The following is a 27,264-nucleotide window of genomic DNA, read 5'->3' on the forward strand; positions in this document are numbered from 1 at the left end:
AAAAAAGACATTAGTCAGCACACTGTTTTTTGTTTCTTTTCTTTTTTTTAATAATTTCTGAAGTCAACACGGTCACAACAGCATGGCAGATCTCATGGCCATATAAACAAGCCAGTTACTTTGGCAAACATGATTTTTGCAGTAGTCAAAGAGAAAAAAAGTATTAATAAATGCAGCATACCTGCATGTTCTGGGACAAGAGAAAGTCAAAAACAGTGATGAAATGCTCAAATGCACGTTAAATTACACAAAAACTAAACAGACACCATGTAGACCTAAGGACTGACTGCATATCAACAACAATAAATATACCTCAGACCTTAATACAATCTTTAAGATTCCAGAAATGACAAGAACTTCCAGTTGAAATTAGGGAATTCCTAGTTTACTTTTGCACAAGCTTTAAATTCATGATGAACCAAAATACGAAACACATTATTTACATTCCATTCTCTAATAAACGGCGTGTTTGGCAGCTTTTGTGCACTTCCTTGTACATTTTTGTTGCCACACGGCCTCTATTCTCCAATGAAGGGTGCCGATAAATAAGCTGTATCAAGTATCACTGGTCCGATAAAGTGCTACTTCCTGCAGTGGCTTCATGTTCTAGTAACTCGGCAGCCACAGCAACTCCAGTGTGCAGCATGAAATTTCATCCAGAAACAAGAACATGCTAATGAGCCTCTCTCTGGTCATCAGAGAGAGGCTCTTACTATAAAAGGCATAATAGCATGATGTATCTTTCAAGTTAATGATCAGCATCACTTTTCATTTTAATCTTAATGAATCTAGTTTGAGTCACCAGGATGCAGCACTGTACAGTTAGATGGTTCTAATCTACATTGTCAAATACTGTTCCACTCCAAGTGTTAAGTATTTTTTTAAATTAAAATACAAAAGCTAATTACATCTAAGCTCCATGACCAATCTTCAAAATTCAGCTGAAATATGACACATTATTCAAAAGTTTGCTTTGGCTCATGGTTTCCTTTCAAACACTCATAGCTGTTTTTCCAAATTGTGACCTTACAAAAACAATTAAGTGACTTAATAGGCCCCACCTTTTCTGCGAAACTGTCACCTGCATACACAGACTCAATAGCCTTCTGCGCTTTGTGTCAGCATAGACTTAGAAGCTAAAGCAGGTTCTACTGGTTACACTTGTTGTGAGTCATGATGATCCAAACTTAGAACAAGTCATTTCAATAAAAAAAAAATACAAAAACAAAAAACTATAAAAATGCTCTCTGAAAGCTAAAATCCCTGTTATAGACAAATGTTCTCTTGGCACTTTTTGTTAGTGTTTTAAATATAATATATATATATATAGAAAAGAAAAACATTAACAACAAACACTTCTTTACTTCTTTGGTCGTCATGAAATGTCACTTTTCCTACAATCTAAAAAACTGTTATATTATGGTTCACAAACACATCCTAATATTGAACCTGTGTGTTATTAACCTAGACAAAGATGTCAGATGATCAAATATCACAAAGTTAGAGTCCAAACAAGCTGTTAAGTCATAAATGCTTTCTCAAACTGTCCTGCTGACCATAAAAGACACTCACTTTGTGGCTTGAAAGTATTATGCAGATGTAAATGAGGCACTATAGGCAATGCTTGAACAAAGGATCTACTGTGACTGTGTAAAAAGTTTCCTCACGTATCGTCACTGAATTGATATGTTCGACAAACTCAGATCAGCGTTTTGGTTTCAATTTCTCGTCAACTACACTTTTGATATTAAGCTCTCATGCTGAAAATCTGAGCCCTCCTCTCTTGAGAATCTTTGAAATGCACATTTCCAGCTGCACTCAATCGTTCGCCATTTTTGCAAAACAAAGTGTCATCTGGTTCTTATTAGGCTGCTTTACCCAAAAGTCTCATTTATCAGTCACCATTTAAAATACAATCTGACGTTTAACAAGACATCTCCTCCCTTTTTGGTACTGTTCGAATCTTGAAGCTAGCCAAAATGTTACAGTGTGCTGCAAATATCACCCTCCCCCCCATGATGCACTTTGGCTGTCATATCTTCAGTAGTTTGCATTCATTTAAAAATTCGGAATGAAAAACAATTTCCGTTTCCTTTACTTAGTACTGGTCTCTAGCTTGCTGTAGAACCTCGTATAACCATGGCTTGTTTGTAAGCCTCTGTTACATTATCACAGTCCGAGATGGAAAAGGCACTGCCAGCCATTCTGGACTCATAGCAGCTCCAGGGCCTCAGCAACCCTTCTCCAAGAATCCTGTCCTCCTGAATGTCCAGCAGGTTGTCAGCTGATACGCATCCTCTCATGCTAGCCTTGACTGGTTTATCCATTTGTGTTGGCGGTCCCACACGGTCTGGTAGGTCCAGTTGGTCAAAGGACTCTGAAGACAGAATACTGTCCTCGCTGATGGCTCCATTTGGTCTGGACCTGGTACGCTCATGGGGTAAAGAGGCTGCCAGCTGGTCTAGAGAGCCGAATTCATGCAACCCACCAGAGGAGAACTTTCCATTACGCTTCAGAATGCCCTTCCTGCAGGTTGGTGCTGAAGGGAACTGTTTAGTTTGTGGTACCCAGCCAGTGTCACTGTTCTCAGGAGAGGAGGAGTAGTATCCTGACTCTTGCTCTGTGGGCTTCTTTAGAATACCTTTGCGAGGCAGCAATACAGTTGAAGTGGCATTAGTTGGTGCAGACAAACTCAAAATGTTCTCGGGCTCCAGTGGACTTGCAGCTGGCGCTTCACTCATCACCTTCTGTTTCATACTGTTGCGTCTCTTTAGAATACCCTTTGAGGGACGACTGTCTGTGTTTCCTTCATGAACTGTCTGGGAGACATTGTTTTCCTTCCGTGACCTTCGCAAAGATCTTTGTCTAACTACTTCCCCTCCACCACCCTGTGAGCGAAGCAAGCAGCGCATCTTTGAGCCGTTCTCCAGTAAAGGTCTGGATGTACGCCGCAGCCAGCTAGCAACACTGGCCAGCCCAGCAGGCTGTGAGGTGGCTGGAGAGATGAGTGTAGAGGTTTGGTCTACTGTAGTGCTCTTTGCCTCAGACAGTAAAGGCTGCTGATAACCCCAGTTAAGCCACCAGTGTCCCGCAATCTCCTCTATTGTAGCTCTGCGCTCTGGATTTACCATCAGCATCCAACGAATCAGTCCACAGGCATCTGACAGAAACAGAAAAGAAAAAAAAAAAAACTTATGACATTGTCACAAAATAAAGCATATACACCAAATAAGGTTTCATATTTGACGAAGAAATGTTAAACTGAAAGACTCACCAGAGGGATTATTTGGTTTCCGGTAGTTTCCAGAGGTAATCTGCTGGACCAACGTCTTGTGGTTGTTTCCATCAAATGGCATGGTGCCATGAACCATGGTGTACAACAGGACACCAAGGGACCATGTGTCCACCTCAGGCCCATGGTACGGCCGTCCATTGACTATCTCTGGAGAAGCGTACAGAGGGCTGCCACAAAAAGTCTGAAGATACTCATCACCATGGTAGATGTTCGACAGGCCGAAGTCTGCGATCTGCAACAATAAGAAACAGAGGTCAAGGTGATCCAGCTTTTTTTTATTACAAAACATTTGTTTCAGTCATATTAAAATGTACATATAAAACTTAATTTTATTTATTTTAACAAATGCAAAGAAGAAAAAAAGAAAGAGAAGAAAAAGAAGAAGAAATTCCACAAGTGACATTGTTAATGATCACGAGATCGTGTTAATGTTGTTTCATTTCTGCGTCCCCGTGCATACCTTAACATTGCCTTTGCCATCTAGTAAAATATTCTCCAATTTCAGGTCCCGGTGCACTATTCCATTCTAGGAAGGAAAAAACAGTTTTGTGTTACTATATTTTTTCACAATGAGAAACTCTCTGCCCAGGTATCAGTTTACTCGTAGCTAAGTAAACATATAAAGTTGAAGGGTTTTTTTGGGGTTATAATACATTCTTCTTTGAGTGAAGTTTTTTTTCCCCTGTTACGGCAGCTATGGTTCATTGTCCTTCACTCTGCAGGGGGGCATGCCTTTGACTCGAGCAGAGTTCGAATTTGTTTTGCTTTGAAAAACGGGTCAACTATTTCTTAGGTATGAGCTCTTGTTGTAGCAACAGACACATTCCACGTAGAAGTGAGTTATGCTGCATTGGTTTTATTGTTTATGACATTTACTTAGCTGCCGTACAAATTACAAACAAGACATTTATGAAGACTATGTAAAGTGCTGAGTAGACACTGAAAATGACACTGAAATATACTCTAAATGTTCATCCTGTAAATACACATTTCTAAACTACAGGAACAAATGACTGTGTGCATGTGTGTGTTTGCAGAGCCCTTCTGTTCCATCACACCCTCATTACACTGTGAGACCATGACTGTGTGTGTGTGTGTGTGTGTGTGTTGGGATGGCTGGCCTTTAGCCCTGACGCTAGCTCTCTACAGACCAACTGTTCATTTCCCCCTGCATCGCTCTCACAGGCTCCCTGTTCAGTTCAGTGAATAATGCCCATTATGTAACTTTGTGGGTGCCAGTGCCCTGGAAAAAAACAACAAGCTGAGCAGCTAGTCTGCACACTACAGAGTGGCACTGTGCATCGTCAGATTTCACACACACCCTACCATAGGTATTGTTTTTATGTAATATTAGGAACACACATTTACTAACAATTTCCCATTGATTCTACTTTCTGAAAATGTGTGTGTTCTGTACAAAAGCACTTTATTGATAAAAAACGCTTTACCTGGTGGCAGTAGTGCACAGCTGATACAATTTGTCTGAAGAAGTGTCTGGCTTCCTGTTCAGATATGTGCTGCTTGTCACAGATGTAGTCGTATAGGTCACCCCGGCTTGCATACTCCATCACGATCACAATTTTGTCCTTGTTTTCAAACACTGAAAGACCACATAACAGCAGAACCCCTTTTATTAAATGTATTAAATCCAATAGATCACCCAAATAAAACTGAAATCAATCATGTGCAATATGTGTTTAAACCATCAGATACATGTACTTGACTGGGATACTGGACTGTGCAGAGGCCTTTACAAGTGAGTAATGATGAGTGTGCATTTAAAAAAAGGAGAGATGTCTATCATCATGCACAACCCCTGGTTCACTGATTAGTGTATACAAAACCCTGCGATAATTGTACTGCCAACAAACACCAAGATGGAGAAACACACAACGATGACCATCTCATCAGGCGTGAGGGGCATCGGTAGACACGAGGCCCTGCAAATTATCCTGCAGTGCTGATGGGGTACGGCAGGGTATCAATGCTTATGTAACCTAGCATCGGTCTTCAACACAAAGACTTGCGTGACCAAACTCTGAATCTCAAACAGAGACTGATTGAGACGCGTCTTGTTGCAGGTATCACGTTTCACTCCACGTGTGGCTCAGATACAAAGTTCACCTCCGAAAGACAAACAACAAAACCGAACACACACACAAAAACCCATCATGATGAGTTTTCGTAATAGCGTACCTTCATATATGGTGATGATGTGTGGGTGGCAAAGTGAGGACATGATTTCAATTTCTCTGCGAATATGAACCAGGTCTTGCTCGTCCTTGATCTTCTCTTTTCTGATCGACTTTATGGCAACCTTCAAAAAGAAAAGGAATATGTGACATTAGGAGAAAAATATATTGGAAAAGTGAGACGTGTGAGAATGACTCCAGGTAGAACACCTAATAATAGTGTCAAAAAGTAAATATTAAAGACATTAGAACCTTTAATAAACAGCGCCCATGATCCTAAGCGACTTGGTTAGATTAACCACAGCAGTATTTATTTAGTGTTTTCATTACCATGAACAATCAGTCATACCCCACCAAGCAGAAAAAACTTGTAGATCTACTAAAATAAACTCTTGTATTAACTACAAAATTTAATATAATGGTCATCAATAGATATGTCTGTTTGGTAGAACAAGGTAAAAACATGTACAAACAACAACTGCCTTTCATCTAACGTTTTTCTCCTTGTGAGAGGAACATCGGGCAGTGAACCAAAAAATCTGCTGTGTTGTTTCTAACAAAGCAGAGAGAACGCCGGTTCAAGTAGTGTCTGTGAAGAAATCCATTGTCTGCTGTTACAGTAGGTCATTTAAATCTGAATAGTATCACTCAGGGTCTGTATTCACAGATCTATTCCATACAATCTTTTGACAAGTCTGTATTCACGTCTTTATGTCTATATGAAGCTCAGATGCTTGGGATTCCTCTGGGCACTGAGTGCGTCATCGGTCTACTCCAAGGTTGAAGGGTGTCATGAAACACCAGATGGTACTGGTAGTGGGGAGTCCGTGTTTCCTTTCTAACCCCTTAAGCCTACAGACACAGGGAAATGAGTAAAGCAGCGACTTGTCATATCAGTTTCAACACTAGACCGTCTCCCGTCATGAGTCACTGTCTGGCCTGAGAGCTCACCCCGGTCGGCGCAGTATTCACACCACACCGACCTTTTTCCTGATTCTGGGAACTGAGGTTTCCTGTGTTTGTTTGTAGCTGTCAGACGAGCTGAAGTCCCACTCATGATGACTTCACACCCCTGTGTGCTTATCCGTGTGTGTGTGCAATCTTTGTTAATATTAGTATTTTCTACGCAATAAGCGCAGGGAGGTTGAAATCTTGGATATTTCACATATAGTTCCTGTTTAAACAAGATAAAACCAAATGTGTGCACTTAGACCAGGTCCTCCATAGGTGCACACTAAGCCTAGTTAGAACAAGTGATAGCTTATGAATCAGTATAGGAAAACACATTTCATCACACAAACTGAAGATTAGTTTGTACCACACTCACGTGCAGTCACTTGCATTTAGTTGGCTGTTACGTAGATAACAGAACCAAGTGACCAAGCTAATGTTAGTATGTGTTGACCATCTTTATAGAAGGCACATATGCCGCGTACATGCCGCGATTGTGACATCAACCGTGCAATAATGTTTTTGGAACCCACCCACCCACCTAATGAGTTGTGTAATCAAGCATATGACAATGAGAACAGCTGTAGTTCCAGCACGCACGCAAGACGAAGCCATCTTTTGTGCTGTGTCACTCCCTTCATCGAAATACTTATCTTTGTCAGCTATGTTGTCAACACTAAGGTAGATGACAACAAAGCAGATGGATGTTTCTCCCAGTCGTACTGCTGCTAATTGCTATTTGGTTGGTGTGATTTCAATACATACATTTGTGCTGATCTGTGTTTTTATATGTGAACTTGTGTTAATGGAATAGAGATGAGGCAGCTGTCTGTGGGGATAAATCTTAGACACCAACTCATATCCAATAAAGGCAGAGTGCAGCAGCAGCAGCAGCAGCAGCATGTTGCGGCAGAGCTTTAAGAGCAGAGGTGAGTGTGTAGACAAGGCTGAACATGTATCACAGCCTGTTTACTACAGGTAAAGGCGGAGAATTCCTTTGCTTGCGTGACCTCTCAGCACTTTCACTCACAACAAACACAACCTCCGCTTCACTTGTGAGCCAAGTATCTATTACTTTAAACAGCCACCAAAGGTGAAACTAGTCCTGCGTGTTTTCGTTTTGATTATTATATTATATATATTTATGAAAAGCATGAGATCGCGGGTCACAACAACATAAACTGACTCACCTTTATTTTTAGTTATACCCGTGTTAAACTATGACACTCCTGCAGTATTTCCTGAAGGTTATAATGAGGTCATTTTGTTATCTGCAGTCTTTGGTGCTTGTGCATTATACTAAATTACACTCAAGTGTTTCTCATGTTTGCTATAACCTTACTGATATAATCAGCCACACTGTTGACTGAGAGTTGTTTAATATAATTAAAAGTGTAAAGTGTTTTCGAAATGACAGATTCTGATTAGAGTGGAGTATTGTGAGATAATATAATCTACAAAGGACACTGTTTGCCGTCTCCTCTATATCCCTTTTAAGGCGTTATCTCTATTCAGGGAATTTTAAATACCTTCCATTTCCCCTTAGGTCATTGGGAGCTGAAATTCACCTAATAGGCAGTTTGTATTTTCCCCTTCTACCTTCGCCAGGAAAAGAGAGAAACTTGCCTAACCCTCCTCCTGTGGCAAATTCACCTAGCTTTTCCAGCAACACGCCTTTCCTTTCCACTTCCTTCAAACCAACAGGAGGTGATTCTGTGAAACCAATTGTGTAGTAATGGATTAACAGGAAACAATCTTTGCAGGTTACAAGATATACTTGTTGACTTATCTTTCACTTTACTTTAATTCACTGGACATGGGGACTACACAAGATAGGTTAAGTCAAAGCGTCCAAAATACAGAAGCTGATCATATGTACTAGAGGAATATTAAAAAAAAAATTAATTAAAGTGATCAGTGTTTCAACCAGTTGTGTAAGGCTTCATATGTTTTATAGTTTTATGCCTAAAACAAAAATAAAACAGCTTGCTCTCAATGGATTGCAACTGACTGGACAATAAATTCCTAGAAAACACAACAACCAACAAACATTTCTGCAGCACATGCTTATCTTTCATACTCCAGCAACACGATTAACCACTTTTACACCTAGAAACTCATTTAGGTCGATGCTAAATCGAGTTTATTTTACAGTTCAAATCCAAATGTAGACTACCTGTGTGCAGACAGTTTGTCTTCTAAAAATAACTCTATCTGCAAACAACAGGTGGCCAACACGACAGGGGAGCAAACACACAGACCTTAATACTGACTGCAGATGTGGACGCAGTCTGATCACACAGTAAAGTGACAGTAAAGGTTCATATTAAATAGGAATGGGGAATATTTATTCTTACCAGTCTGCCGGATCTTTCCCTGGCTTTCTTCACTTTGCCATATGTTCCTTTGCCGAGCGTCTCCAGAAACTCGTACCTGTGCCTCAGGTTGTGTTTGTGGTGGTGTCTCTTCACCGCTTGCTTTTTCACGGGCACCTGACACGGAGCATTTTCATCGGGTGAAACTCCTCCGACGGACGGTCTGCAGTGTGGAGGGAAGCGGGCCAAGCCGTCCATCCTGACAGCACGCTGCTTTTAGTTGTTGCTTATTTTCGGCCGCAGGGATGATCGCTAAACGGCATCGGAGCTCCGGGTTAGTGTTGGAGCAAAGTTTCTCCCAAAGGTGCTCAGACACAGCTCAGGTACAGGTGGAGACGTGGGCTCTTCCTACAGCGACTGGAAACCAGATAACCGCGACGAGATGTGGAGGACAGAGGACAAACCTCGGGACCTGCAGGACGCCTGACACCTTCGTGCTGCTGACATTTACTAGCAGCGCGCCGGGAGAGGAGCGCTGCACAGGCAGGAGCCGGACACGTCACACAACCGGGCGGTGTTTGTCTCTGACGGGAGCGTTTGGTTTGTCACACCGGCACCTGTAGCTGTAACACGGTAACGTGAGTGAAGTTACTATTTCAAACTATCTCTCTCTCTCTGTGTGATTTGTTTCCTTTTGGTTATACGTTTTTATTTAAATCATACATTTGTAAGTTCAATGGCGCCTTAACATTACCTTATTTACTGTGTAAATGTAGCAGCAGCTTCCGGTGTGCACGGAGCATTAAAGTAAGCGCACCCACGCAAACAAAAATAAAAGTATGAGTGTAGAATAAAAAGTATCGTGACATTTGTAAACTATACTTACTGGTAAACAAATGTAGGATCACTGACGTTTGCTACCAGCTAATTTAGTACTTTTTACTGTACTGCATTTAATGTACAGTTTTAATAGTTTGAATTTACACAAACCATGTGATGAACTTATAAAATATGATGCATTAGATAAAAGCGCAGGGCAACAGGCTATAAAATTGTTAACATATGTTCCGTACATTAAAATATCACGAATCATAACCCAGTAGAATCGATCTATCTGCATTCATTTATCTGCCTTTAGTTTTTGGTACTTTTAATTTTAGCTGGTTTCATGGAGCTTGACTTTGTAACATATGTTTAGAAATGTGCTCTATAAATAAATAGTATTATTATTATTATTATTATTATTATTATTATTATTATTATTATTATTATTATTATTATTATTAGTGGTTATTTGGTTATTCTGCATGATCAAGACAAAAATCCTGTAATGAACCGAGAAACAGTAGTTAAATTAATACTGTTATTACAGCTGTGGGCCACTAGAGTTCAGCAACCAGTTACAAAACTGGGTTGACTGATTCAGACCGCTTGGTTTCACTGAAAGAAAATATAAAACAATACTACTACTGCTGTTATTACAGTACACTAATGCATATGTTTTCATATGTTCAGTGTTTATTATTCTCTCCACTACCTGAACCGCACGTTTCAGTACAACATTAAATCATGTGCACCGTAATATTCATTTAATCAGATACAGGTGATGAGTATTTGTCTGTCATGCCAGGATGAGCAAACATCCCTGATATTCAGGAACATTCAGATTCAATACTGTGAGCCAAGTGGATGCTTTCTCACGCTGTGTCTTTATTAACATCCTGAGCCAGCAGGAACAGCCTTTGTGTTTGCTATGCAGTTAACGTGCCAGTAATTTGCCAGTCATGCATGCAGAGGAACACTGTGCACAAAATAAACAATGAAAATGAAATATAAAAGTGAATAATGAAAAGGTTAACAAAATGTTGTAGTTTGGGGTCAGAATGAAAAGCACAAAATCTTGGAAAGATAAATCCAAAAGGATGTGTGAGTGTACATGTGACACATTTAACACCATGATTTATTGCCTACTGGATTTGATTTTCATTTATCCCACATTTAACATTATACATAATAAAGATTGTCTTCGTAAGTCAAATGTTATTAAATTTAAAGCATAGTTTGCTTCTTAGCATATTTCACTATCTTTGACTTTGACTAATACGTAACTTGTTCTCAAGATGTTTTGTGTAACTCTGCCAGGAGAGGGGGGTAATTAGTTAGTGGCATCATGCATCAAATCTAATAACCTAAACTACAGGCTGTTTGTCACACAGTTTGATCAGTGGTGGAATGTAAATAAGTACATTTACCAAAGTACTTACAAATTTGAGGTTCTTCTACTTACTTGAGTATTTCTATTTAGAAAGATGTTTTAATAAAGGGAAAGAAGGAAGTTTAATACCATTCATATACTCTACAATTATTATTTTTCCAACCTGTAGTGTACAAATTAGAACTATGACAAGCAAGGTGAAAATCAGTGAAGTTGCCCAACATTTTGAATGCATGACTTTTACTTGTAACAGAGTACTTCTACGCCATAGTATTTATTACTTATAATTGATTAAAGATCTGAATACTTCCACCGCTTTAAATTCAAAAATTGATCTCTACACACATACAATATACTCTTTAAATGCAGTCTGTTATTATTACTGTAATTTGTCCAACCATTTTTGGTCATTTCATTGATGGAAGTTTTTTTCTGTCTACTACTACTTGAGGCACTCATGCATTATTTGAGCATTTTCATTTTACATTTCAAAGGGAAATAACTAGATTGTAGTAGTAACTTACTAATAAATTCAGACAAAAATACAAATGCAGGCTATAATAAATTAGGATAAGCCATATTATTACAGGCTTAGAAAAGGTAGACTTTGAATTATCAAACATTAAAAATCATATATCAACAATGAAAACGACTTTATTGAACTTTTATTTAACAGTTCAACACAAGTATTACAACAACTTTCCATTAAAAATTTTAGTAATTCATCCATAACCAAACAGGCCTATATTATAAAATAAACTATCAAAAAAAAAAATAAATAAAATAAAGACATACAGAAATCTGTGCCGTAGGAATGTGCCTACGTTTCCCAGAGTGCAGTGCGCCGTGGCGGGCCCCGCCCTTTCCTCTCCCTAACTCTGGTCGCTGGTGTCTCTGTTTTGCAGTGATTTGATTGCTCGGCCTCAGCTATGTGATTTGGTTCGGACACACCTCACCCTGAACCACCACTGGCTGTCCTCTTCATCTCTGTCATCACCAAGAGAGACGATTCAAAAACCTCATTTAGCGGTGTTGCCGTCGCTCTCCGGAGCGGAAGATGTCCGCTGGCTTCTCCGGCCCAGAGCCAGTTTAGGAAAATCTTTTCTCCCGGAGCCGCAGCCGGAAAACACGAACGTCTTATCGTTTTAGGCCGCTGTCACAAAGAGGTAGCTGTCAGAGTCTGGGCCTCACTGCAACACGGAGCTGCATGGCTGTGAAACTGTCTTGGGATATAAAGTTAAAGGCGAGCACGGACAGGGATGCATTTTAGCTAACGGCGCGACGGACCGCGGCTAGCTGTGTGGTCGGAAAACACGGATTAGTTAACACGTCAACTAGCCACTCGTCAACATATCACTTGGGATCCTCTGTTTTGTTTAATACATTCATCATTTTACAGTCAGCAGGACAGACGATGTGCTGTAGACACGGGAGCTAATTGTTCATAGAGCAAGTTGTCTCGACGTTCAGCTAGCTAGCTCTGCTGGGCAGCAACCTGCAACATGCCCAGACCTTAGTCACTGACTGTGTGCACACTGTAGGGACTGTTGTCGGTCCAACACTAATACACTAATGCTAATGATATGCTAGAAACTACTACGAGTGGATACAGGTGCTTAAGTGTTTAACACAAACGAGCAGGCGGTGTGATAACAGCACTGATTTGAGGTTTGACATCGATGACCATGGAGGGAAATGCACAACCACAACAACAGAAAATCACCCCTTTAGCTCGGGAGCTGACGAGGATCTTCAGCAGCTACAACAAGCACTCCATCCAGCTGAAGAAGAACCTGAAGGAGACCAATGCATTCTTCCGTGAAATAAGACAAAATTACAGCAATGCTTGTGCATCAACCATGAGCTCGACTTCAGCTTCTCTGGAAGCAGGTAGGTTTGACCACATGCACCATCAACATGTAAACACCCCTGCACTGTATTTAACTGTCACTGTGTTTACCACATCCTAATGACTGAATCATGCCCACAGCTGAGTTATACTTCTCCATCCTGTGGTGGAAAAAAGAAAAAGAAAAAGAAAGAACTAACAAGTTGCTTCTGCCAAGCGATTTCTCCACCAACACGAAGACCGAGAAAAATGCTTTAATTAGGGTTATGGAAAACTTAAGAGCTTAAGCCCTCTCTCAGAAGCAGGAGCAGACTAAGTGCACGAAATATGTTGAGATTTCTGCTCATTCTTACAGTTTGGATTAATTCTGCCTTGTGTGTGGGACAAGTCAGGTTTACTTTTCGATTGTGGACATGTTTTAGTAGCTTTGAGTCCTTCTTTAAAATACCTTCTTTAGTGCAACTTCACTGAGGTTTTTCATCTTATCATTCAAATATAAATTTCAGTGAAACTTTGATTAAACACACAGCAGTGATGGTATGCATGCTGATAAAATGTAATGCGTCACATCTACAGGAGTGACTTGGCGTCCTGCACACAGACGGTCACAATTATTTTCCACAATATCAAATGAACAATAATAAGCTCAAGATTAGTCTTAATCAGCAGAAACACTAGACCACAATAATACCTTTCATGGTCAATGCTAAAAGCATGTCTTCACCTGCTAACCACATTCATCTCGCAAATGTCTTGGTTACACTTATCTGGACAGAAATTCACACTGCGATTGGGTTTGATGTGCAGTCTTGTGCACAGGTCAATCTGAAACAATAGGCTTTAATGCGTCATGCTAGCTCATGGGGTAAATGCTAGTAGAGGAATGTTAGATTAGAGTATCACAGTAAAACCACATGTATGTTGGAAGAGATGCAGGGGTTTATGGACATAGAGTAGGCCATTATTGCTCTCTTTTCCCTTTGATATATCACTGTTTTAGAGTGTGACTCAGCATCATTAAGGATTAAGTCTGATACTCTCAGCAATGGGGCTGAATTGGTTCTTGTGTGTGTGCCCTGCATCTTAGATCTAGATCAGGAAATAATAGCCAAAGGCATTATATCAGATTAGAAGTATTTTAATGTCTCTATCGTGGAACAGTGATCTACTGTATATGCCGAGAATGATGCTCGATTACAAGAGATAAAGTGTGCTTACACTTCCGACCCAGTGTTTCTAAAATGCTCAGTAATTCCTGGAATGAACTACATCGCTCAAGGATAATTATTAAGATATTTCTATTCTCAGTCCACCTCTCTAAATCATATGCTTCCCTTTGTTCTGTCTTCACCTCCAGGTCAGCTCAGCTGCATCTCTTTCCCTAGCCATGAGGAAGAGTTCCTACGCAATACAGTGGGTGCTGCTCCATACATCTTGGTACTGGGCCAGGACTGTCCTGCCCGCTACCAGCTACTCAACTTCCTTCTAGGGGAGAGGTTGCTGCCTCTGGGCCCCAAGGCTGGCGAGCTTTGTGAAGGAGCCCAGGGCATTGTCTGCAAGAGGCGGAAACTGTGTTTCACCCATGGGAGACAGACGAGGCTCAGTTTGGCACTGCCTGGCCAGTATGAGCTGGTGCACCAGTTGGCAGCGAACTGTGGCCGTTGGGATACAGTGCCCCAGGAGGACTTGGAAATCCACGAGGAATGTGAGGACCCAGCACACAGGCAAGCAGAGCTGGAGATCACCCTGCATCACCCACTGCTACAGGTAGGTTTTAGATCAAGTGTGAATCTTCAGAATCGACTCCAAGTATCACCTTGTGGTTTAAATAAGAACATGACTCGAAACCATTTACTTTATGTTGATACTCAGAGCTGTTACTTAATGAGCTTTGACACATTTCAGTTTCTAGATATACACAATGGGGCTGGTTACAATCATGATGGTCACTGTTATATTTTTGGAATAAGATTTATAATGAAGGTGAAGGCTGAAGCAGAAGACTTCTCAAAGCTTGAGCAAAATGAGTCTAGAGAGACTGTATTTAAAGAAGCCCCTTGAAACTAAACAACACGGGTTGGTAGGGAGTTTGGTTTGTGTACCAGTGAGACAGTGAAGTGCAATAAAGGACATCCAGTTGAAAAAACAGAATATGTGTATGAAAAGCTCTTTAAACACCAAAATACAATAGTTTGTAACACTGACAGATAGGATTGTACAACTCCAGACAGCAACTGTGTCATCCTTGTTTGTTATGAGCTTGAGTTAAACAGCAAAAAAACAGCATTCATGTTGTAAAGTAATCCATGCATATAATTGGCTAACACAGCACCTCGCTGCATGACATCACGTTACGTTGCAGATAATGTTGAACCATATTCAAGATTTTCTCTGCATGTGGCTACATTAAATCCATACCTCTTTGAAATGACGGAGACCAGCTGTATTTTTTTAAGTGTGAACGAATGTTGTGCTGGTGACGTCAAATGTTAGTGTAGCGAGTACATTTCCTTTTTGAGCAACTTATGTGTGGAGTACATACCACCAATGGTATCACATTGTTGAAAGTGTATATTGATTAACTATAAAAAAGAAAGTGTTAATGAATTGACATTATTAAATATTTCTTTTTAATTTTGGATATACGAGCAGCCATGCTTATAATAAGGCAACTACAATATTTCTGTCATGATCACATAACATGATCTATTTCATCCATATTTAGATTTTTCTTCTTCTAAATGAGTTTTTTTTTTTTTTTTCATTGATGTGGTTTTGTATTTGTGTTGGTTTTTAAACTGAGAGCAGCTGAAACAAGGCAAAATGATTTCCCTCTGGGATTAATGAAGTTTTTTGAGTCTTGATGAAGGAAATGTTATAATTCAGTTCAGTTTTCTTTTTTACTTTTTTCTTTTTTTTTGTTATATCAGCTTCTTAGATTGAGGTTTAGAACGGACAAAAGTAAAGATAGATGGACTAGTTTTCTGTTTTTCCAACCACCCTGAACCAGCCTCTGAATTCACACGTCTTAGCTAACGCACACCTTAGAGTAGAGCTGACTATTTCCTTTCCTGTTCAGTGTTTTGCTTTTCCTGACTTGTCTTTGGAATACATTATTTTTTATTCACATTTCTCTTCATTTGGATTTTGAGCATTTCTTGAAATCAGACTCACAGACTGCTGAAGTTATGTGGAAAAAGGAAGGATTGTTGGACATTGTGGTGCAGTCATACTTCTGGAAATGACCTAGTCTTGTGGGAGAAAATTGATTTAGCATAGCGTAAGAATTGTAGTCATTCCTTATCATGTGTGACATGTGGAAATTAACCTTTAATCCTTTTGGTGAACATCACACATCCTCAGAAACTAGGCCTGATTCTACCCTAGGGCAGCCCACCCGCCCAGTCCCCTTATGTAATGCCGTTGGTCTGGTGCGATTCACATGACTAGGTCATGTAAAAAACATCCCAAGCCCTTTGCTGTGATGACATTGCCATGGTTACAACAGTTATTTAATTAGCTTCAAAGAAGGATTTTTAGTTTAGAAAAGCTTTATTTTTGTGTGGCCCATGTTAATGAAAGAGTGTATCCATGACTGTTTGATAAAACATTTTAAAACATTTTACTAATGTTTCCTCTCTTTATGCACATTTAGGTTGATTAGATCTTTATAGTATGTGTTTTGAAATACAGTCATGCCAGTCAGTTGTCAAGGATTGTTATGGAAAGACTTAATGTGTGTGTGAGTAATTTAATTGCTTTAACATATTAATGAAATTTTAAACACTGCTTCATAAAACCCATATCATGGACTGTTCTCATGTCATTGCATAATAAACAACCTGTTGTTGTTTTCATCACTGCTCCAACATTCAGTCTAATTTAAACAAAAAGGGTTAGAGCCAAAGCAAACGACTGAAAGGGAAACCAGTTGGAATAAGTGAAGAAAATAAAGCCAGTCATTTAATACTGCTGCTCATTGTCACGTGTGACTGGAAGCTGTGGGAGCTGCAGTCACTTAACCGTGACACTTGAGAGGTTATTGTTTGTTCCCATACAAAAATTGTCACAGATTAGACACAAAATGATCTGTGTAATACTGGATTTAATGTGTTTGAAGATATATTTTTTTACTGTTTTGCTTATGCTCAATAAATAATCTTAGTTTTAATTTTATTAAAAAGTGCAAATAACTTTAATTGTAGTGAATCTTGTTCAGCCAATCAGTAAACACAGCGCACACACTAAAACCACTGGTAGGTTTCTGCAGATGAATAAGAGATTAACAGGTTTAGGTGGGAGTAAGTGAAGGCACAGAATCTCTCCGGTCACTGTGGTATTCACACATTCCTGCCACAATCACAGCACCCTGCTTTAGGGGCCAGCAGATGACAACCAACCTGCTAATTAGCTTCTCTTCATCCCTAGGGTTTTTCCACTTCAGCTTAAGCACACAGTAACCACAAGAACATAAAAGGATGCTAACCTATCACCACATTTCTAAAATTCCTTTGAGGTACATAATCTGTTGTGTTCATTGCCCCTGCCCCACTAATTCACACAAGGCAATCTGCTTGTTAACATATGAGTGTTATATTAGTGGTCACCCTTAAAATATGCCAATAGGAGAAAATTATGCCATTTGTTTTGACTGTGTTACTTTGTTGAACTGGGTCAGATGGCAGCTGTAACACTAACTCACACTGGCACATTTAAACGACATATGAAAAACAAAACAGTAACTTCAAAATGGTGCAATAAACATTCTTGTGAAGGGTTGTTGTTGAAAACAGGCTACATTACGCCAATTCAAACATTGTATTGATTTTCATTGGTTGTGAACAAATGTTTGCAGGCTATCTTTGTTCCAGTGAGTCTGCTCAGATGGGCTCTGCTCTTGTTTCTTGGAGACAGGACTGACTGTCTCCTTTGTGTAGCTGTTGGTCATTTCTGCCTCTTTTCTGTGGCTGTCTCCCTCCATCTCAAACTCTCTGCCAGTCTATTTTTGTTAATCAAGGGTTAAGCAGATCTCTTTAATGCTGTCATTTTTCTGCTCCGTCAGTGACATTCTGTGCCAAATATTTATGCGCCATTATATGTCCAGAAATGGAAGGAGCATGTGATACATGTGCATTTGTTCAGCTCTTGCAGTGGCATTTATGCATTTAAACAGTTAAAGTGGTTTGAAAATGGCCTCAGTGTAGCAGGACGGGCATTACTTGGCACCATTTCTTATGAATAACACCTCAGACTTGTTGTAAAATAAGTCTGTTGATATTTTCTCCAAATTGTTTTGTTAAGGAATAACATTATTATTGAATAATGTTTTATTTTGGATGCTGTTTGCTGCTAGCAAGCAGTGTATATTTTGATCAAATGGCCAATGTCTTCCTCCCAAACATAGAGAGTTATGAAAAAGAAACAAAACAAAGACTTTGCCAAACTTTTTTTTAGAGAATAAACATTTTTGTGGTTTCTTTTCAGGAAGCGAAGGTCATGGTGGTGCCTTGTCCCAGTGTCCAACCAATAGAAGAAGCCCTTGAAGACTGCACTCGCAGTGTGATCCCCATCATCCTCTATGCCATCAACAAAGACTCTTTAAGCACAGAGCAGGTGGCAGACCTCTGGAAAGTCAAAGAGATGCTTCCCTTTCCCATCTGTTTTGTCCGTATTCCTGACAGCACACCAGGATCCTCTCCAGAACCTGGTTGTCGTGCAGAGAAGGAAAAAGAGAGGGAGAAGAGCGCCCTCCATAAGCAGCTGCTCTCTCTTGGTTTCATAAGTAGCCCGACAGGAAACTGTTCCTGTGGTGCCCCTACACAGATGCCCACCCCAGGTGCGAAGCCCCAGAGCATGCTGGGTGAGGCTTTCGAAAGACTGCATCGGCTACTGGTACCTTTTACTCGCCAGGTGCTCCAAAACCAGCAGGTGGAGGCTGCCAACCTGCTTAATGGGCTCCACTGTCGCTGTCTAGATCTTTTCATCAACCAGGTCAGCGAATCAAGCATAGTAGCACTGTTTATGTCTGTGATTGTTTTACTGCTTTGTACTCATGTAACAGTTTTTATTAGCACTGCATGAACAGCTTGGTCTCAGTCTGATTTGACCCAGTATTTACCAGTAAAACCATCAACAGACCGTTGTCCGTTCTGCTTCACTTCCCCACAGGCCTTTGACATGCAGAGGGACCTACAGATAACACCCCGCAGGCTGGAGTACACCCGTGAGAAAGAAGGTGAACTCTTCACCTCCCTTATGGCCATTGCTAACCGCAAACAGGAAGAGATGAAGGAGATGATTGTGGAGACACTCAGTAGCATGAAAGATCAGTTGCTGGAGGATGCTGCCAACCTGGAGTTTACAGGTTAGTGAGTAAACACCCTGGTGGTAGGCAGGAGTTTTCGTAATACTATTAAGATATGCTTTCAGTTTTTGTCACATTATGCAAAGTGAAACACACAAAAATTCCCTGATAAAACCGGGAAGAGCACACTTTGATAGTAACAGACCCGAATAAGAGAGGAGCAGAGTAGTGAACAGTGAAGTGTGATTAACAGTAGTAATGATGGCATCAATTCAAAACAAAAAATGAGTGGAGAAATAAAACTGTGTATCACCACAAAATTAGATTTATTTTTTACAGTATCGCAACCGATATCTCTTTTTTTCTTTCGTTTTGTGTTTGTTATGACTTCATGCTAATAAACTCCAAGCTTGTGATTTAAATTGATATTGGAGAGGGCGTAGTACGTTTATCATGTTCTTTGGGATTGTTTTATGGTAAGCAATGGAAATGGCCTGTGAATACGAAATATTGAGTTATGTTTTATTCACCTCACATGCTTCTAAATATGACTTCAAAATAAGAAGCTAAGTTCAGTCTTTAAATGCATTCATTTACTTGTTTTTTGTTAAAAGGGCACAGTCTTTATGATCAGAGTAACGATTAACTATGGAATTCAATTTTATTTTGTGGTTATTTATTTATTTTTCTTTAGACAAATAAAGACCCTGACAACTTTGAATTGATATTGCCATATATGATTACTCAACAGATCACACATCTTCAACTTAATAAGAAAGGATTTCCTCTTTATTATTTTCTTATTAAAGAGCATAACTGGCATAACTGCAGCCTCAGATCATTTTATTCATGTTCTCTTTGTTTTATACTACAGATGATGAGGCTAAATGGACAACTGACTTGTCTGTCCAGGATATAGGTTTCTAGTCTTCAGCCAACATTACACAAGACCTTATTCGTTAGTCTTAAACTTTATTTCAATCTACAGAGGTGTGACTACATGTCACAATCTGCCTACAACGTTGAGCAGACAGTCCTCTCATTGATTTTTGCATTGTTTTTTTCCCTTTTCCCCTGTTGATCCTGCTCAGTTCATTGTGTTCTGTGGATTTGTGAATTAAACCCAGCACAGGTGTGTTTTTTTTGTTTGTCCCATTTCTTCTAGTGCAGTGCAGACAAATTGTGTACATTCAATATTCTTCATATTTGCATCGCATCATGTAACCTTTTGTATTTGTTTGTTTGTTTATCTTGTATTGTTTACATCCTGTAAATCAGTGGAATTGTGCAAAACCTAGTTGACAGAATGTGCTTCATGTTACAAAACATTGCTCAACACCAGTATAGATCAACAGAGTGAATTCAAGTCATGTCCATTTTAGTTATATAAGTCAGTATCACAAAGTTTGCATCTGCCTCAAGACAAAACAAGATAATTGTTTACAGAATATTTAATAAGATTTATTATTAACATACAAACCAAAGCCCAGCTGGGGTGAACAGAAAATGGGTAGAAAGTAATAAAAATAATCTGTAAACACGTTTTACATGTATTAAGTAACAAGTGGCTGTCTCATACTTTTATCTGTCAATAATAATTCATTAGAATTTCAGCTTGCTAATTGGCTGCACACACTCTATTTATTAATGTTAAACTATTTTCTTTCTACTTTAGACATCATTGTAACAACTAATGGAGATCCTGTTACGTCGAAGGAGATAAAATCCTGCATCCACCAGATCCAGGAGCTGATTGTGGTTCGTCTAAATCAGGCTGTGGCAAACAAGCTGATAAGCTCTGTGGACTATCTGAGGGAGAGTTTTGTAGGAACTCTGGAGCGATGTCTCAACAGTCTGGAGAAGTCCACCATTGATTCCTCAGTTCACAACATCACTTCCAATCACCTCAAACAAGTGAGCAATAGTAAAACTGTCATTTTATTTTGTGTGCTAAATGTTAATCGTATAAACTCTTCTTGTTCTTTTTATTATTTTTAAGCAGAAAAGAAACATTGCAGTGAAAGGTATATTTACTTGAATTTCTGATTTGTCACAGTTATTAAATGCTGCCTATCATGTGGAGGTCACCTTTCATTCAGGCTCCTCTGTCACACGACTCGTCTGGGAGCAAATCAAACAGGTCGGTATCTTCAAACACAGGGTTTCAGAGTTCATGATGAAGGTTGACATCTGAAGGGGTGTTTATCTTTTCCTCTGTTTATTCCTCCTAGATAATCCACAGGATAACATTTGTGAACCCTCCTGCCATCAGTCCCGAGTGGAAGCGGAAAGTGGCCCAGGATGCCATAGAAAGTCTCAGCGCTGCCAAACTGGCCAGAAGCATCTGCTCCCAGTTCAGAACCCGCCTAAACAGCTCCCATGAAGCCTTTGCGGCATCTTTGCGCCAGGTTGATTTCCTCTGCCCTTTTACTTTTCTCTTCTTTCTCCCATTGCTTATAGTATGGCAAACTGTGGCATCCATTTTTCACTTTATTTGAAAATTAACTGATGAATCAAATGTAAAAAAGAATGTAAAATTTTACCCCATGAGCTGCTGACATATATCCATGACAATAAGGTCTAAGTGGCTACAGCTGTACTTTGAGGGGAGCTGCAAGACAAAGGGTGAAGGACACTGTATGGGGAGAAGGACCAGAGCTTTTGAATTGAAATAACATGCAGGCCACACAACACAAGACAAGACTCGTGATTGAGCTCATGGTTTAAAAATGTATTCCTCTTTGCTTGAATTGCTCCAACTTTTAAGCCTCAATTTTGCAATTAGCAGATACTCTTCTTTGACATCCGTCACAGTTACTGTCAATTTATTCTGATGATAATAATCACGTGTGTCTGTGTGTCTGTGTGTCTGTGTGTCTGTGTGTCTGTGTGTCTGTGTGTCTGTCACTGAATGCTACTTTCATGCTCACTACAGTAATTCTTCACTCTTAATACAATTACACACAAATACACTGAGTAATTGTGGAAGTCATATAGAGGTGGTGTCAGTTAATATCTAGTTCAGAGCTTTTGATGAGGGAAAAAAATCTTTTATTTAGTTATTAATCTAATTAGGAGCGAGTGGTCGCAGTGCAAACAAGTCATCCCAACATTAAATGTTGTTGTGCCACATTCCTGTCAGAAACAGCTAAATAAGAAGAGTATAAATTGTGTGTGTAAATTAAAGATAAAATCTTTGGCCTGCAGCATGTTGGTGTTCAGTTTCATATGGAAAAGGTGTTTTGAATGTGAATGCAAAGTGTGCTGTAAATGCAAATTGAGGATTACTATCAGGAATATAAAGCCTGCCTGGTCACACAGGAAAATAAAAGCAGGATCCTAAAAAGAACAGAACAATGTGACGTCAATAGTCTAAGAGTTGAAGTATGTTGAATGAACAGTTGAATATCGTGTCTTTGGGTTGGTGGTCCAGCCAAACCAGTTTGACTCAAATTTCCAGGCCATGTTTTATGTCTTTCTTTTTTGTTGCATCAGAGCCTCTGGGTTGCAGGTTAATGCATTAGACAATGGCTTTCTGTGTGATATGAGGTGCCGTATAGTGCACTTTTATGCAGTGCATTTTTGATTGACACTGTAAGGTGTATAAACATTAGAAAACTCTAATGTGGATAGGAATTAAAAAATGTTTACCTCCTACATTTGATCAGATTTAACCTGTTGAGCTGAAACGGTAAATAACAAATGGAACAGGTAATCTCAGTTTCCCCACAGCAGACTGGTTTCATTGGTTTTGTCAAATTATTCTTATAATTATCAGAATAATTTATAAGATAATAAATGTACCTGAATCTCTGTTAGTAATAAAATTTGCTCACCTGGGGCAGATATTCTAAGTGACCTTGACAGGCTACATTAAGCTGACCACGGTACATAAAACCATGCTGACACTTATTCTTTATTGAATACTGTTGAGATACATTAGTAGTATAGCTTGTCCAATACGTATGAGCTGTTCACCAGCAATTTCAACTCTCTTATTAAACAGTAAGAGGCTGTTGTCATGATGTGGTACACTTTGGATCATGAGCTGTTCCTTTCAGAGTTATTACAGTTATCTGATCTTGATAAAACAAATTTGTGTGGATTGAAACCCCCATAACAAATTAGTTTTTTTTAAGTGGTAAAAAGTGAAGTCCTAACTATTTATTGTCACCAGCTTTAGACAAACTGTAGCTGAGCTGCAAGTTAGCTTTACATTTTTTCTGTTCTCATGTTAACATTGATCACCTCTGCTCAAAGCAAACAGGACACATGAGAAATTAACTCTGTGGACTGTATGAAAACAAATACATAGACAGACATTAATTTACTGTCATTTATTTTTCTGGTTGAAAAAACATAAATCAAGGAGCAACTCTGTATTTGACCATAAATGGGCATTAAATATTCTAACAAATGACGACATTGCCATAGAGGTCAAAGAAGCTGATCTGTGGGTGTCTGTCATTTCTATGGTGACAGCAGCTTTAATGATGTAGTTCAAAGAAAATACTAAAAAAAAAGCTTAGATCTAACAAAAACAGGCTTTTAGAGCCATGTATACAATGTAATTTGTAATTGTGATGTGTATTTTTCTACATTTAACAGTAAGAATATGCAGCTGTATGATTTCATTGCTGAATTTGTAACAGCGTTTTTTGTGATTTTCGTTTTTTTTGTATTGCAAAGATTTTTTTTTCTCCAAAAAAACTAAACAAAGAGGGAAGAAATATATGTTAGGACTCTTGCATAAATAAAAGGAAGTACTACAAAAAGGGCTACAAGTTAGCCACATTAGATGTTGGTTGGTCAGTAGCACATGTTAACACTAACCATGATATGTTATGTGTTGGTGTTTGTAGTTGGAGGAAGGACACACAGGGCGTCTGGAACGTACCGAGGACCTGTGGCTGCGTGTGAGGAAGGACCACGCCCCTCGGCTGGCCCGTTTGTCTCTGGAGAGCCGCTCCCTCAGGGATGTGCTACTGCATGGTGAGTCAACGCCAAAACCTCCCATTGTTCACACAACGGGGGATTTTACAGGTTGCTCAAACATTCCTGCAAAAAAGTACTGTTCAAAATAAACTGTGAAACCAGCAGCAAACTATGCTGTGGATAAAAAAAAATGACCACACTTTTTTCTGACAGGCAAACCTAAGCTCGGGCGAGAGTTAGGTCGAGGCCAGTACGGCGTTGTTTACCTGTGTGACAGTTGGGGAGGACGCTACCCATGTGCTTTAAAGTCTGTGGTACCACCTGATGATAAACACTGGAACGACCTGGCGTTAGAGTTTCACTACACAAGGTGAGTTAGTGAGAATAAGAGCTTCATGTCCCCATGTCTGTAACGTCTAGTTGGGTCTAATCAAACTTCCAGTTATGTTTGTTGGCAGACTGTGGATGAGAAATTTAAAATGGGTCGAGCAGGTTTAGAAGAGGCTGCGTTTGTCATGAGCTCCAATCTTTTCACTGAAAATGACAGCTGCCTTATAACGCTCACACTCCACCCTGTTGAGAAAAAATAGTTTTGACTGTTGAAGCCCGGAGGCTGTTCTGTGGTCACATCAACATGTCGATCGAAGTGACAGTGACTTATTAATGCTTGTCTGCATCAACTGGCGTAAATCTGGGGAACTTGGAATAAAGCTGCTCTGTGGCTGCGAAAAAGTGGACAAACTGTGAATATGTGATAATGATATGATAACACGTGACTATTTCATGATCATATAACTGAGGTATGACTCTTTTTTTTTTTTTTTTTGTATGTTCCTTCAGGTCCCTGTCCAAACATGAGCGGCTCGTTGACCTCCACGGCTCAGTGATCGATCACACCTATGGAGGTGGCTCCAGCATCGCTGTGCTGCTCATCATGGAGCGACTGCACAGAGACCTGTACACAGGCTTGAAGGTGACCCAATGAAACCCCAGTGAAAGAGCTGTGCCGTTGTTTATAGAAAAACACTGTACGTTCGGTTTAATCTTTTGTCTCCTCTCTGTCCTCTGACTTACTCGTTGTCCTGATTTATCTTTGCCAGGCTGGTTTATCACTGAGGGAGAGACTTCTGATTGCTCTGGATGTGGTGGAGGGGATCCGCTTCTTGCACAGTCAGGGCCTCCTGCACAGAGACATAAAGCTGAAAAATGTTCTGGTAAGTGCAGACCCACAGAACACTTCTGTAACAATTCTGCATGTAAATTTTTACCTTGAATTACTGTAAAATGACACTTTTCTATTTGACTTTTTTATGTTCTTTCAGTTGGACAAGCAAAACAGAGCAAAGATCACTGACCTGGGCTTCTGTAAACCAGAGGCCATGATGTCTGGTAGCATTGTTGGAACCCCAATCCACATGGCTCCAGAGCTGTTTACAGGTACGATTAGTCACACTTTTGATGATCATCATAAAGCAACAGCTGTGGTATGAGAACTGTCTGATTAAAAACCTACCAAAGGCTGGAAAAAAACTTTAACAGTATGACTGTTTTTAAATGTAATGTGTTTAATGTGTATAAGATTATCACAACAGGAATTAATCCGTCCATCTTATGTCAAAATTAAAGCTAAATTAGGGGAAATGTTCAGTCTGTTTTAAGGTTTCTTCTTCTGCTGACAGGAAAGTATGATAATTCTGTTGATGTCTACGCCTTTGGGATCCTTTTCTGGTACCTCTGCACGGGCTCAGTGAAACTCCCAGAAGCTTTTGAGAAATGCTCCAGCAAGGACCAGCTCTGGAATAACGTTAAAAAAGGTAAACAACTCCACGGTCACATGTAAGTTTGTGTTCACGTTGGTGTAATGTAGCATTACACCTGCTGTCCTCTGTGCTTCTGTAAGAACCAGTGCTGGTTCTTATTATAAGACAAATCATCCACTATGGCACTGCAGTGAGTGGGATGTAAACACATTTAAAAAAAAAAAAAAAAAAAAGAGCAGCACAATGAGTACGTGCACGATCAACCACCAACGCTCTCCAACCTGTACTCTCTACTGTCTTAAATTTAGTCCTAACTAAATGACCACTGCTTTTGAACCTAAGTATTCTAAACATGTGACTACTTGACCTATATGTAGTTATTTTTATCATATTGATGTTTTTTGTTTAATGTTCCGTTCATATTGTTCTCAGGGATGTAAAGTAAATGACCTTCTACTATGTATGTCCAATGTCAGTAAGGTGTCCTTTAATTATTAGCACGGTTTCCTCCTATTTTTATAGGATCTTTGGTTCTCTATATAGACTCCTCAAAAGTCTGCTCAGACAGTCCATTGCTATAAGATCGATTTAGTTTAGTTTGAGAAATCAAGCTAAAATCCAAATCTACTATGATAAAATCCTGTTGTTGCTCTGATGGGTGTCGCACCACAAACATAGCGTATCAGAGTCCACTTGAAGCAGATCAAACACCCTTATTTTTAGGTGGTTTATTGTTTGTTTAGTCCACAGTTTTCACACCAGTGCAAAGATCTGAACTTAACAGACAAGCACACCTGAGTTAGCCTGAACTGAAACTGTGTGAAACAATTAGTCACAGCCTCAGACACAATCTGTCTGAGCTTTAGGGATGAGACTTGGTGTGTTTATGTACTTGTGTGTGTTTCTGACTCACTTATGTCAATGTTGTCTCCAGGTGCCAGACCAGAGCGGCTGCCCAGCTTTGACGAGGAGTGCTGGCAGCTGATGGAGGCCTGCTGGAACGGGGACCCTTCTCAGAGGCCCCTTGCTCGGGATTGTCGAGCCCAGCCTGCAAAGCATCATGGATCGGCTCTGCAACTGTGGCTCTGAACAGAAAAGCAGCAGCCTCGAGGACTCAAACTGAAAACACTCCAGACAAACTAACACACGTGTGATAGGAATTCAGCCCAGAAAAGTATTTTTGTTGTATTTATGGAGAACAGAGCTGAAGAGAGAAGAGTCTGTGGAACAGGTGACAGATTGAAGGAAAAAAGAAGTCTGCCTGTGCACAGTTGTTGGATTTACATTATTTATGAGGAGCTGATACAGGAGTTTGCAAATGTGTGTTTTATTTTTTTTTTTCTTGTGCTGTGTGTTTTTGTATACATACCTACATGCACACATACAATATCCTTTTGCCATGCTAATTGCTGCTTGGTGATAGAATTGTTACTAGATGCAAATTGTTT

General features: G+C 39.7%; 2 protein-coding genes across 2 annotated transcripts; one reads left to right on the forward strand and one right to left on the reverse strand.

Annotated features, from left to right (window-relative positions):
• Window positions 1-37: 37 nt before the first annotated feature.
• nuak2 (NUAK family, SNF1-like kinase, 2) lies at window positions 38-9,272 on the reverse strand. The gene is made up of 6 exons (XM_026348324.1): window positions 8,796-9,272; window positions 5,492-5,612; window positions 4,744-4,895; window positions 3,756-3,821; window positions 3,275-3,527; window positions 38-3,160 (listed from the first exon to the last, which is right to left on the reverse strand). The coding sequence occupies exons 1-6, from the start codon at window positions 9,009-9,011 to the stop codon at window positions 2,112-2,114; spliced, it is 1,857 nt and encodes a 618-aa protein (XP_026204109.1). The 5' UTR covers window positions 9,012-9,272; the 3' UTR covers window positions 38-2,111.
• A 2,540-nt stretch (window positions 9,273-11,812) lies between these two features.
• dstyk (dual serine/threonine and tyrosine protein kinase) lies at window positions 11,813-27,264 on the forward strand. The gene is given in 15 exon segments (XM_026348314.1): window positions 11,813-12,858; window positions 14,175-14,584; window positions 18,302-18,808; window positions 18,986-19,181; window positions 20,797-21,035; window positions 21,178-21,261; window positions 21,353-21,529; window positions 23,984-24,113; window positions 24,270-24,426; window positions 24,897-25,029; window positions 25,157-25,270; window positions 25,379-25,493; window positions 25,736-25,870; window positions 26,751-26,836; window positions 26,838-27,264. Coding segments are annotated over 15 exon segments (2,796 nt in total). The 5' UTR covers window positions 11,813-12,647; the 3' UTR covers window positions 26,940-27,264.

This window comes from Anabas testudineus, chromosome 5 (assembly GCF_900324465.2).
Source record: "Anabas testudineus chromosome 5, fAnaTes1.2, whole genome shotgun sequence".
NCBI classification, from domain to species: Eukaryota; Metazoa; Chordata; class Actinopteri; order Anabantiformes; family Anabantidae; genus Anabas; species Anabas testudineus.